At 41.9% G+C, this 12823-nt stretch overlaps 1 protein-coding gene across 1 annotated transcript; it reads left to right on the forward strand.

Moving 5' to 3' along the window:
- Positions 1-9726: 9726 nt before the first annotated feature.
- On the forward strand, positions 9727-12475 carry LOC114489313 (disintegrin and metalloproteinase domain-containing protein 20-like). Its single transcript, XM_028503297.2, has one exon. It carries the CDS (start codon positions 9930-9932, stop codon positions 12303-12305), a length of 2376 nt encoding a protein of 791 aa, XP_028359098.2. The 5' UTR covers positions 9727-9929; the 3' UTR covers positions 12306-12475.
- The last annotated feature ends 348 nt before the right edge of the window (positions 12476-12823 follow it).

Genomic DNA, 12823 nt, shown 5'->3' on the forward strand with positions numbered 1-12823 from the left:
ACAGTAAACTTTCCTAACCTAGAGAGAGGAAAAGCCACAACAGTACAGGAAGCATGAAGGGTCAATGAAGATGAACCCAAGGAGATCCACTCCAAGACACATCATAATTAAAATGACAAATTTTAAAGACAAAGAGAGAATCTTAAAGGCAGCAAAAGAGAAACAAACAGTAACAGACAAGGGAGCTCTGATAAGAGTAGAAGCTGATTTCTCAACAGAAACACTACAATCCAGAAGAGAATGGAAAAAAAATGTTCCAAGCAAATGGACAGCAAAAAAAGCTGGAGTAACAATACTTATATAAAAAAAAATAGATTTTAAAACAAAGAACAAAAAGAGAGACAAAGAAGGGCACTTCATAATTTTTAAGGGGAGAATCCATCAGGTAGCTATAAACATCATAAATGTATATACACCCAACATGGGAGCACCCAAATATATAAGGAAAATTTTGGAGGACTTCAAGAAAGATGTGGACAGCAACACAATTATAATAGGGGATTTTAATTCCCCACAGTCAACCATGGACAGATATTCCAAATAAGAGTCAACAAGAACATTGTGGCATTGAACAACACACTAGGGTCAAATGGACATACTAATATATACGGACACAATCACCTCAAAGTAGCAAAATATACATTCTTTTCAAATGCACATGGGGCATTTTCAAAGATAGACTCTGAGAGTCTAGCCTCAAAACTTTCGAGAAAATTTAAATCATATCAAGCATTTTCCTGGATCACAATACCTTGAAACTGGAAACCAACCTCAAGAAAAACTCAAAACACTCAAATTCATGGAGACTGAAAAATGTTATTAAACAATGAATGGATAAAAAAATAAGATCAAGGGAGTCTCTTAAAAAGTCTCTGAAAAAAATGAAAATAAACACACAATAACCCCAAACCTATGGGACTCAGTGAAGGCAGTCCTGAGAAGGAAGTTCATAGTAACACAGGCCTACCTCTAAAAGATAGAAATATTTTAAATAAATGACCTAACCCAGCCTCTACAAAAACTAGAGGGACAAAGACAAGCAAACCCCAGAGCAAGTAGAAGGAAGGAAATAATCAAAATCAGGGCTGACTTAAATCACATAGAGACTAAAAAAAAAAAAAAAAAAAACACACACAACTGAAAGGATCAATAAATCCAGTAGTTGGTCCTTTGAGAAGATAAACAAAAATGACAAGATTTAACCAGACTCATCAAGTAAAAAAGAGAAAGGGCCCAAATAAATAAAATCACATATGAAAGATGACAAATGACAACAAATACCAGAGAAAGACAAAGGATTGTGACAAACTACTGTGAACAATTATGTGCCAATCAACTTGAAAACCTAGGGTAATGGCCAAATTTCTAGACATATAATTCTCCAAAACTGAATCAAGAAGAAGCAGAAAACATGAATACACTGATAACAGTTAGTGAAATTGCAGCAGCAATAGTAATAATAATAATAATAATAATAATAACAACCCTGGCATACAAAAGCCTTGGGCCAGTTGGATTCACAAGAGAATTTTACCAAATATTTGGGAGAGATCTAACCCTGAATTTTCTCAAACTATTCCCCCCAAATCCAAGAAAAGTAAAAACTCCCAAACTTAGTATGAGGCCAGTATTATCTTAATTCCAAAATAGATAGAGAAACAACAAAGAAAGGAAACTACAGGCCAATATCACTGATGAACATAGATGCTAAACTCTTCAAAATACTGGCAAAGCAGATCCACCCATACATTAAAAAGATAATACACAATGATCAGGTGGGATTCATCCCAAGAATGCAAGAATGGTACAATAATTGCAAGTCAATAAATGTAATATATCACATAAATAATATGAAAGACAAAAACCACATGATTGTATCAAGAGATGATGAAAAATCATTTGATAACATACAACACCCATTTATGATAAAATGCTCAGAAAAGTGGAGGTAGAGAGAGTATTCCTCAACATAATAGAGGCCATATACAAGAAACCTACAGCCAACATTATACTCAACAGGAAACACTAAAATTTTCCCCTCTAAGATCAAGCACAAGACAAGGTTGTCACTTTCATTGCTTCTATTCAACGTAGTTCTGGAAGTTCTAGCCACAGCAATTAGACAAGAAAAAGAAATAAAAGGCATCCAAATAAGAAAGGAGAAAGCAAAACTGTCATTGTTGGCAGATGACATGATAGTGTACATAAAAAAACCCTATAGACTCCACCAAACAACTGTTCAACCTAATAACTGAACTTTGCAAAATGGCTTGTGTAAAGTCAATATTCAGAAATTGAATGTATTTTTGTACACTAACCATGAAATTTCAGAAACAGAAATTAGGGGGAAAAAACTCATTTACTATAGCAACAAGAAAAATAAAACACTTAAGAAGAAACTTCACCAAGGAGGCAAATGACCTGCACTGAGAAAACTACAGAACACTGAAGCAAGAAATTTAAAGATACAAATAAATGGAAGCACATACTGTGTTCATGGATTGAAAAAAATAATAGCATTAAAATGTCCAGAGAACCCAAAGCAATCTATAGATTCCTCAAAATCCCTATCAAAATATCAATGACATGTTTCACAGATATAGAACAAATATTTCAAAAATTTATATGGAAACATAGGGTAACCAATGCCCCCCAAATAGCTTCAGCAATCTTGATAAAAGATAAAAAAGTATGAGGGATCACAATACCTGATATCTGACTATACTACAAGGCCAATGTAATAAAAACAGTTTGGTACTAGCATTAAGAACAAATATATGGAAAATTGGAATAGAGTAGAGAGCCCAGAAATACATTGAAGTATCTAGGTAAGTTAATATTTGACAAAGGGAGCATGAGCATACAATGGAGTAAAGAGAGTCTCTTCAATAAATGGTGTTGGGAGAACTGGACTGGAACATGTAAAAAAGTGAAGTAGACCACCAACTTACACCATACATCAGAATAAACTCAAAGTGAGTCAAACTTAAATGTAAGTTGTGACACCCTAGAGATCCTAGAGGAAAACAGGTAGGAAATTTTCACATATCCCATATAGCAATATTTTTGTCAATATATCCTCTAAGGCAAGGGAAAAACGAACAAATGAGACTAAATCAAACAAAAAAAGCTTCTACACTGCTAGAGAAACCATCACTAAAATGAAAAGGGAACTGACTGTATGGCAGAATGTATTTGCCAATGTTATGTTACAAAAGGGTTTGATCTCGAAAATATATAAAGAACACATACAACTCAACATCAGGAAGACAAAAAATCCAATTAAAAATGGGCTAAGTATATGAATAGACACTTACCCAAGGAGGACATACAGATGACCCATAGACATACAAAAAGATGCCCACATCACTAGCCCCCAGAGAGATGCAAATTAAAACCACAAAGAGATACCATCTCACACATGACAGAATGGTCATCATTAACAAATCAACAAACAACAAGTGCTGAGGAGGATGTGGAGAAAATGGAACCCTAGTGCACTGTTGGTGGGAATACAAACTGGTGCAGCCACTGTGGAAAACAGTATAGAGTTTCCTTAAAAAAACTAAAAATAGAACTGCCTTTTGACTCAGCAATTCCACTGCTTGGAACATGCCCTAAGAATCCAAATCACCAATTCAAAAGAATTGCACCCCCATGTACCCCTGTGTTCATAGTAGCATTATTTACAATAGCCAAAAGCTAGAAACAGCCTAACTGCTCATCATTAACTAGTGGATCAAAAAACTGGTACATTTACACAGTGGAATACTATGCAGCAGAAAGAAAGAAGAATCTCCTACCTTTTGTGACAGCATGGTTGAAACTGGAGAATATCATGCAGAGTGAAACAAGCCATTCTATGAAAGATAAATACCACATGATCCCACCTATAAGCAGAAACTAATGAACAAAGTAAACTAATGAACAGAATACAGCCCCAGGCATGGAAGCATGGGACAGACTGACAATGGCCAGGGGGGAAGGGGGTGGGATAATGGTGGAAAGAAAGTGAAAAAGCTAGACAAATAACATGTATGAATGACTAATGGACATGGACAACAGTGTAGTAATTAACTGTGGGAGTAGCAGGTGGGATCGGTGAGGAGGGCAAAGGGGGAATATTGGGATAACTGTAGTAGAATAAGAGTAAAAAATGATTTAAGTTAAAAAAGATGAAATTGTGGACTAGATAAGTACATGACACTTTTAAATCCTCATGCATATTTCAAACAGAATTATAAAGTTGTATTATAATTTTTTCACACTTTCTGAATCCTAACAGTCTAGTATATACACAATTTCCATTTTTTTACATTGTAATTTAATGATCACAAAATTTTAGTTTGAAGTATAATATAAAAAGTGTACCACTGTTTGCAATGTAACATTTTCTATATTTGTTGTAATTTCTATCTGAGTAACTACCACCCAAGGCAGCTGGGACATTCTTGATTCTTGATGTTGGAAGTTTTGTGATGGTATGGACAGCTCCCTGTAGAAACTCTTCCCTTAGGCTAACCCAGGGCACATTGAAGACACTCTAAATTAATCATATCAGAAATAATCACATTTATACCTGGAAAAAAGATTGTCAGTATAAAGCATAAGTATCAATGTCTATAATCAGTATCTGCAAATACAAAAATGATTAAGGCAACAGATTTATTCACCTGTTTTCTCAGACTAGTGTTGTTAGTGATGTTAGGGTTCAGAAGAAGGGGAATGAAGAGAATTTCTATCACAGATTTGATCACAGGAAAGGTAACTTCAACCCTGATAGGAATCCCTCCCTCCCAACCTCCCCCCCCCCCTTTGCTGTTTCTGGGGATGGTCACTGGGGTCAGAAGGCGGTGGTCCCTCTCATATAGTATATAATGTTCTTAATGAGTAATAAACACTTTCTTTCATCACACATATAGGTTACAAATACATTATTCCTGTCTAGGCTTGTCTTTTAATGCCACTGATAGAATTTTTGGTGTGTTGGTAGGGCAAATATTTTCTTTTAATTTTGCTACAGGTCAATTCATTACTATTTTATTTAATGGGTCTTTCACTGGGTGATATTACAAAATACTCCCTAGAAAAATGGTCAGCTTCCATTGTTCATGTTCCATTGCTGCATTGCTTACAGCAGCCACAGGGAGTAGGACAAATTCTGATACCAGGAGTGGAGAGAAGCTGGAAAATGTACCCACAAACCTGAAAGTGACTTTGGAATGGGGTAAGGGGAGGATGCTGGACTTAGTCTGAAGGCACATCCAGAAATATGCTTATTTTCATGAACAGAGTATCACTAAACCTATGGGTTTAAAGACTTTTTAATTGAGGATCCAGAAATAAGTATAAGACATGATAGAGACAGATGAAAAGGTTTTAGAGAATACCTAATAATTATAAACAGGAATTTGTCTGAAATAGAACTACCTAAGATTCTGCAGGTAGAAATCAAGAGAAATAAGGAACATATGCATGGAAAGAAAATTTCTCATTATCCACATGCACATTTTCACAGTGTCTCTGTTATATTGGGTGACAAGCCACAGGCCCTGGTGGTTAGAAGTTGGACATCTTTGAATCCTTACTCCTCTGGTCACACCATGAATCACTCAAGTTGAATAATCCACTGGGGCTCCATTTATGAAAGTTCTCAGCATTTACAGGGAAGAGAGAACACCACTGACTGCTGGAACCTTGGAAACAATGTGTCAGTATGAGGAGCAATAATTTCATTGCACAAAGAGCCCTGTTTCAGTCCATCATCATCATCATCATCCTCACCATCACCATCCTCATCATCTTTGAAATCATCATCATAATCATCACTCTCATTATTATCATCATTATCATTTCCTTACTTACAATCATTTTTATTATTTTCTGTGTACATGGTGGTTATCCACACAACATGACCCTTTACGTGAAAAGAAATCAGGTGCCTCCTGTTGATATGACATTGGGAGATTAAAATCACAAAGACTCCACCTGTAAGTTGACCCAAGGCCTTCCAGAGAGCAGGTAGCCTTGGACAGGGGACAGTTTCCATGTACAACATTGAGAAAAGACCCCTATCCAACTCTGTCCTCATCACCACTACCACTGCCATCACCACCACCATCATCATCACCATTTGATTACTTATAATTGTTCTTCTCATTTTCTATGAGGTGATAGATGTCCCCACACAGTGACCACTTACCTTTTTGCTTGCCTACTTTTTATAGTTGTTACAGGGAATAAGTAGACAGACTCTATTCTATTTTACATTTAATTGCTTACAAATGAAGACTCTTCCATCCTCTTCTCTATCTGCCCCACATGGGAAATCTGATAAGAAATGCTCGGTCTCTACTTTAGATGTCATTGGGAGATTGAAACCACACAGGGCTCTGTAAGAAGAATTTCCCCTCCACCACCACCTTGACAAAATAAAAGCCCTGAGAGCATCTTCTTTCCTGGCTCTGTCAAAGCCCATCTGACTTGCTGAAGGGATAGGACTTGTCTTTCCTATCCCTCCCAGAGATTTCAGCTATGTCAGGGATAAATGCTCTATATCCCCTTGGTGTGCGTGCTTGTTCTCAGCATGAACATCCATACCATGCTGAGGTGGGTCGCTCTGCCTCAATGTGGTGTCATCTGCTCTTGGTGGCCATGATGCCAAGTCAATGACCATCACTACTGTGGGCCTTTCTCCTCTTGCATTGGGTTCCTGTGCCTCCAGTGCCTGCTGTCCAACATGCATGTGTCCTGTTTCTGGCAGGTTTGGATGCTGAGCTGTGTAGGACTTGTCTTCACTTTTGGGTCCAGCAGAACTTCTGGTTAGATCCAGCTGACGTGAGTCAGAAGGTGTGATGACTCATTGGAATTGGAAACAAGAGTGTCTGAAAGAGACACAAGAGATTGTTGTCTTTCTTCACAACAGACTTTTCTAAATCAGAGATTTCAAAGGTATGCACAGAATCAGAAATCTTGAGAGGTTCCCCGAAGGAAACTCTTTTTTTGTTTTTTAAATATTTTTATTTATTTATTTTTAGAGAGAGAGAACGGGGGGTGAGAGAGAGAGAGAGAAAGACATCAATGTGCAATTGCTGGGGGCTGTGGCCTGCAACCCAGGCATGTACCCTGGCTGGGAACTGAACCTGCAACACGGAAACTCTTACAAGAAGAGGAATCCACACAGGAAACCAGCCCAATCACCCAACTGCACATTCTCCTGGAATGGACCTTGTGTTCAGGGACCCAGAGCAATTACTGGTGGTCACAGCCTCTCTTCAGGGAGGTTTGTCACAGGGTTCTTGCTGATTTTCCTTCACTGTGTCTGTCATACAGTCATACATGGTTGAGTTCTCATCTCTTGAGGGTACAGTGTGTTCTTGCCATTGTCTCTGGAGACAGTGAATCATCTGTTCATAGAGTTGGCATAGTATATCATGCATCCATCAGAATTCATTTAATAAACACAGTCCAGCCCCTTCTTTGGTTCCAGCATATATAACCTGTATGTTGATCTTGTCATTATCATGTATTATTACACTTGGGACCTTCATCAAGTGAACATCCTTCTAAGCAAATGTTCACAGTGATCTGATGAGTCAATTAAATCTCTATCATTAGAGTAATGGATGTCACAAATATTCCCAAATGAAGGCACATGCAGTTGTTTTTCATCCAAGATCATGGGAGAAAAATCAATTGCAAGATGAACCACTGGCCCCCGGGGTGCAGTTTAAGCCCTGGTGGTCACAACCCTTCCTGCAGGGAGGTTTCTTTCTGGGCTCACACTGATTTCTCCTCTCAGTATCTCTTGCGAAGTAAAGCATGGCTCCGTCCTTGGCTCTCAGGCTGTTTATTTGCAGGTAGAGCTCATTCTTTGCTTTGTCTCTGGACATGGTGAATTGGCCCTTCACAGCGTTGGCCAAGTATGGGTATGAGACCCACTCCAGGCTCTTTCTGGGATCCTGATATACCAGTTCATAGTATCTAAAGAAGATGAATTCAGAGGCCAAGCAGAAGACTCTCAGAGACTCTACACATTGCACCCAGCCTAGCCAGATTCCACCACCTTCACATTACACTGGACACCTGCAAAAACAAGGATGTTTGTTGGTTAGGAAACTCTTACCTGTCCATTGTTTATCTCAGTCATTTCTACTCACATACTCAGTGTCTCTAATGCTCCATAAGTTACTTCTTTAAAACGCAACAAAGTTAACTCAACTCAGCTCAAACTCCACGGTGAGTGGTCTGTGTTCTGTCCTGAGCAGAGACTGCAATTGCTGGAATCACAGATTGATTCTGCTCCTGTCCCAGAGCAGCTGGGTTGGGGCTGGGTTGGTTTCCATGAGCTGAGGGTCCTATTTGCATATCCTTCAACTATACAGGAAGCTCTGGAGTTGGACACTGACAGAAAGGACATGGCCACAAAGGGTACTTCTCAAAGGTGAATCTCCATTAGCAAATAGTCTCAGACCTGGTCACAGGCCACACACCTTTCTCTGACTGCTTTCTGATCACAGTTGCTCATAGGCTTGTCCAGTATGATGCTCTTCAGCTCATGGGGCCACCTGCAGATTCTCTCTGCACATGTGTGATTTGTTGAAGGTGCTTTGAGGTCACTAATCAGCTCTCTCCCCACCTGACACAAGCCATCCCTGAAGTAGAGTCTGAGTGACCTAGAAACACATGTGTGCACTGAACATGGACTCAGAGGGTGGTTGATGTGAGCTTCAGTCACCTGAGTAAAACTGGCCCTGGATTCTCATGGAGGGACTGACATAGGAAATGGACATGAGGGGATGAGGGGGTTTGTGTTTAAGATTAAATGTACCAGAGCTGGAAAGGAGAGAGAAGAAACCCAGCCACATGGGGCTTCACAGATTTAGTGAGTGTTTGGAGAGTAGAGGACAGGGGTTGGTGATGAGGTGGGTGTCTGGGAATCCTGGATGAAGAAGAGAGGGTGGGCAGGGATCAGGTCCACATTCATCTGGTTCTTGTGATCCACGTGGGTTCTGAATCTGAAGCTGAGACCCTTGTAGGTCTCATGCTCCAGGACCGTGTTCAGACACCTGCTCAAAATGCTTCCTAGCAGCATTGTGACAGTTCCATGTCTGTGCTAGCCACCTGCCTCTGTGTTGGGGGCACACTAAGAGCTGGGTCTGTTCCCAGGCCCAGTGTTCCTCCACCCAAGACAGTGATGGCAGTGACAGAAGGTATCAAAGGCTGAGTATCAAAATCCAAGTATGTGGGGCAGAGGCAAGTGGCCCACTGCCCCCAAAGAGGACAGGGATCCTTACAGGACAGAAAGCATGGGGCTGATCATTCTCACATGGGACAGTCTTCACTGTGTGATGAACAGACTATGACTCAGCACATAGATTCAGAATCGCTGCCCTGCACTGCACTGGAATGTGGGAGATTCATACTCAGTCAGGACAGACACAGTGAGAATCCCTAACATGTGTTGTTTGTCAGCCAGGGAAAGAAGACTGTATGGTGATAGGGTAACAATAAGGTCCAGATGAGTAGGCAACTACAGTTACTTCTTATGTTCTTGCCTGCACAGAATGTAAGAGATAAAGACACATAAAAGAAAGCAGAAATTGCCCCAGGAAGTAATAGGAGGGGAATAATTCATTGACCAAAAAGGGAAGCCAGCCTGCAGCCTTTCTAGGAACCAGCATCTGAGCTGGCCCCCTCCACTGAGTGACACTGTGGTCTCTGCTGCTCCTGAGCGCCTTCTAGTGTCTGGAGAGCTCCCTGTGATACTGATGTCCCTTGTGCTTCTGAACACTTCTGAGGGACACTAAAATCTATCTCCTTGTGTCCCTGAGCAGCCCTGGTGTCCTGAGCGCCCCCTTGAGTCCAGCCCTCCTGTCTCCCTCAGGGAGTTTTGTGTCTGGGCTCACACTGACTTCCCAGCTGACTTCATGTCCAGCCCCACCCTCTGCCACACCCTGTCACTGTTACCTAGTCCCCTCAGTGGACCATCCCTGGGTAGATTTTCTGTCACTATCTCCTTGGTAGCAAGTGGCCTTGGCAGATGGTTGGGACCTGGCTTCTGTGAAGATCCTCCCTTTCTCCATTCCCACGGACAGTTGTCCCTGAGTGGAGACATGAGGTGGGCAGAGGGTTCAGTCACCCTGAGGATGCCCCTCTTGCTCCTTGGGCTCTGGGTGGTGCTGGCTCCAGCACAGCATTCTCAAGGCCGTCCCTCATGGCGCTATATCTCCTCCGAGGTGGTGATTCCAAGGAAGGAGCTGCACCACGGCAAAGGTGTTCAGGCACCAGGTTGGCTCTCCTACAGCCTGAGATTTGGGGGCCAGAGACATGTCATCCACATGCGGCGCAAGAAACTCTTTTTGCCCCGACATCTGGTGCTGATGACTCAGGATGACCAGGGAACCTTGCAGGTAGATTACCCCTTTGTCCCTCTTGACTGTTACTACTTTGGCTACCTGGAGGAGGTTCCTTTCTCTACAGTCACCATGGACACGTGCTATGGGGGCCTGATAGGTATGATGAAGTTGGATGACCTTGCCTATGAAATCCAGCCCCTCAAGGATTCCCCAAGCTTTGAACACATAGTTTCTCAGATAGTGGCAGACTCCAATGCCACTGGACCCATGTATACACTGGGGTACAAAGAAGAGAGGCATCCCCTGTTCTCTCAAGTGAATGCCAGTGCAGCCTCCAGGCTCAGCAGTAAGACGTATGCAAGCCACCAAGGATTTTTCAAAGGATGTCTTATAAGTGCCAATTCAGTTTATAGGCAATACAACAATGTGTCAACATGTGCCAAATTCCTGGTAAATCTAGGTAGTTTAATTAACTCTATGCTCCAAAATGTTGATATAAGATACTACATCAGCTCCCTAGTCATTTATAACCAGGGAGATCCCACCTCCATGAGCAACTATAATATACCAGGGAATGCATTTCATTCCCATTATATAAGCAACATTTTTCTTCCTCTTCGTCCACAAACAAGCTTAGTTGTGATTCAAGATGGGCCCCATGACAATAGTTTTACCCCAGTCTTATATGGTATCTGCAAAGACACTAATCTCCTCATGCTGGGTGTTTTTTCAAGACATTATTTTATGTTATCAATTATAGCCACTCAATTAACTGCAAGAAGTTTTGGTTTTTACTATGATGAGCCCGAATGTGTTTGCCAGAGAAGGACCACTTGCATCATGTACAGGATCCCTCTGATTACAGATGCCTTCAGTAACTGTTCCATGTTGCATGCATCACACATAATTAATCCTTACAAGAACTACTGTACCTACAGCACTGACTTTCAGTATTTCAATAGTAGCCTGACATTAGCTATGTGTGGAAACTCTGTGGTGGATGATGGAGAGGAGTGTGACTGTGGCTCCTTCAAGCAGTGTTACACCAATGCCTGCTGCCAAAGTGACTGCACCTTTAGACCTGGAAGTGCTTGTAACACAGGCATGTGTTGCACAAACTGCAGTTTCTCACCCCCGGGGACACTCTGCAGGCCAATCCAGAACATATGTGACCTTCCAGAGTACTGCCTTGGGCTGACCTCCACATGCCCTGAAGATGTGTATCTGCAAGATGGAACCCCATGTAGTGAAGTCAGCTACTGCTATCATGGAAATTGTACCGACCGCAGTGTGCACTGCAAGGAGATCTTTGGTGAAGGTGCAATAAATGCTCCAGATGCCTGCTACACCATGAATAAAAGGGGAAATAGATTTGGACACTGTAGACGTGATACTATCCCCCCGACAATAATATGTGCTGATGCTGACATTCAGTGTGGACGTCTACAGTGTACCAATGTCACACATCTGCCTAGGTTGCAAGACCATGTTGGATTCCATCAGTCTGTGATACAGGGGTCCTTGTGTTTTGGAGTGGATTTACACATTGGGACATACACAACTGATGTTGGTCACGTGAGACCTGGTACCCCCTGTGGTGGTGGGTATTACTGTAACAACAGTGTATGCAATGCTTCTGTTGCTGACATGAACTATGACTGCGAACCTAACAAATGCAACTACAGGGGAGTTTGCAACAGTAAAAGGAACTGCCACTGCCATATAGGCTGGGAACCTCCTCGGTGCATAAACAAAGGTGCTGGAGGGAGTCTCGACAGTGGACCTCCTCCAAGAAGAATGCGGTCAGTGAGACAAAGTGATAAGTCTGTGGTGTACTTTAGGGTGGTCTTTGGGCGCATGTATGCCTTCATAGCTGCCCTCCTTTTTGGAGTGGCCACCAATGTGAAAATAATCAAGACCACTCCCACTCAAGAAACTGCCATATGATGAAAACTAAGCAGCTTTCTGACCCCTATGCAACTATAGGCAATAGAGCAGAAACTTCTGTAAAAAGTCACCACAACCAGCTGTGGAGCCGATGTCCATATTTCTCAATCTGCACAGGGGTCCTACTGTACTTCGCAGGGAAGTGAGAGGAGTGGGCATTTTCCCAGCAGTCCTCCAAAATAAACCTTGAAAACCACATGATATTGTCTGTACAGATTTTGTGAGCCTTTCAGACCCTCCCTGGGCCTGAAACTAAGACTGGAGAGGAGACCTGCTCAGCAGCTGGTCTGAACCTGTGGCCACTGGACCCAGGATGAGGGACAATTGCCACAGATCCCTTCAGGGCCACTTCCTGATAGGTCACTGCAGTCCTGCTCCTCATGGCTGAGGCCATAGTCAGTCTGTAGGGAGCCTCTCCATCTCTAGCAATTCAGGTTCAAGGTGATAGTGTGCTCCTCCCAACAAATGGCATGTTCCCCCTTGGCCTGTCTGTGGGTGCTGGGATGAGAGTGTGGCTC

The sequence above is a fragment of the Phyllostomus discolor genome (genome assembly GCF_004126475.2).
Source record: "Phyllostomus discolor isolate MPI-MPIP mPhyDis1 chromosome 15 unlocalized genomic scaffold, mPhyDis1.pri.v3 mPhyDis1_scaffold_1, whole genome shotgun sequence".
Lineage (NCBI taxonomy): Eukaryota > Metazoa > Chordata > Mammalia > Chiroptera > Phyllostomidae > Phyllostomus > Phyllostomus discolor.

Excerpts from the sequence above, each read along its gene's own strand:
- LOC114489313 (XM_028503297.2), top strand. The coding sequence starts at position 9,930 with ATGTCCAGCCCCACCCTCTGCCACACCCTGTCACTGTTACCTAGTCCC.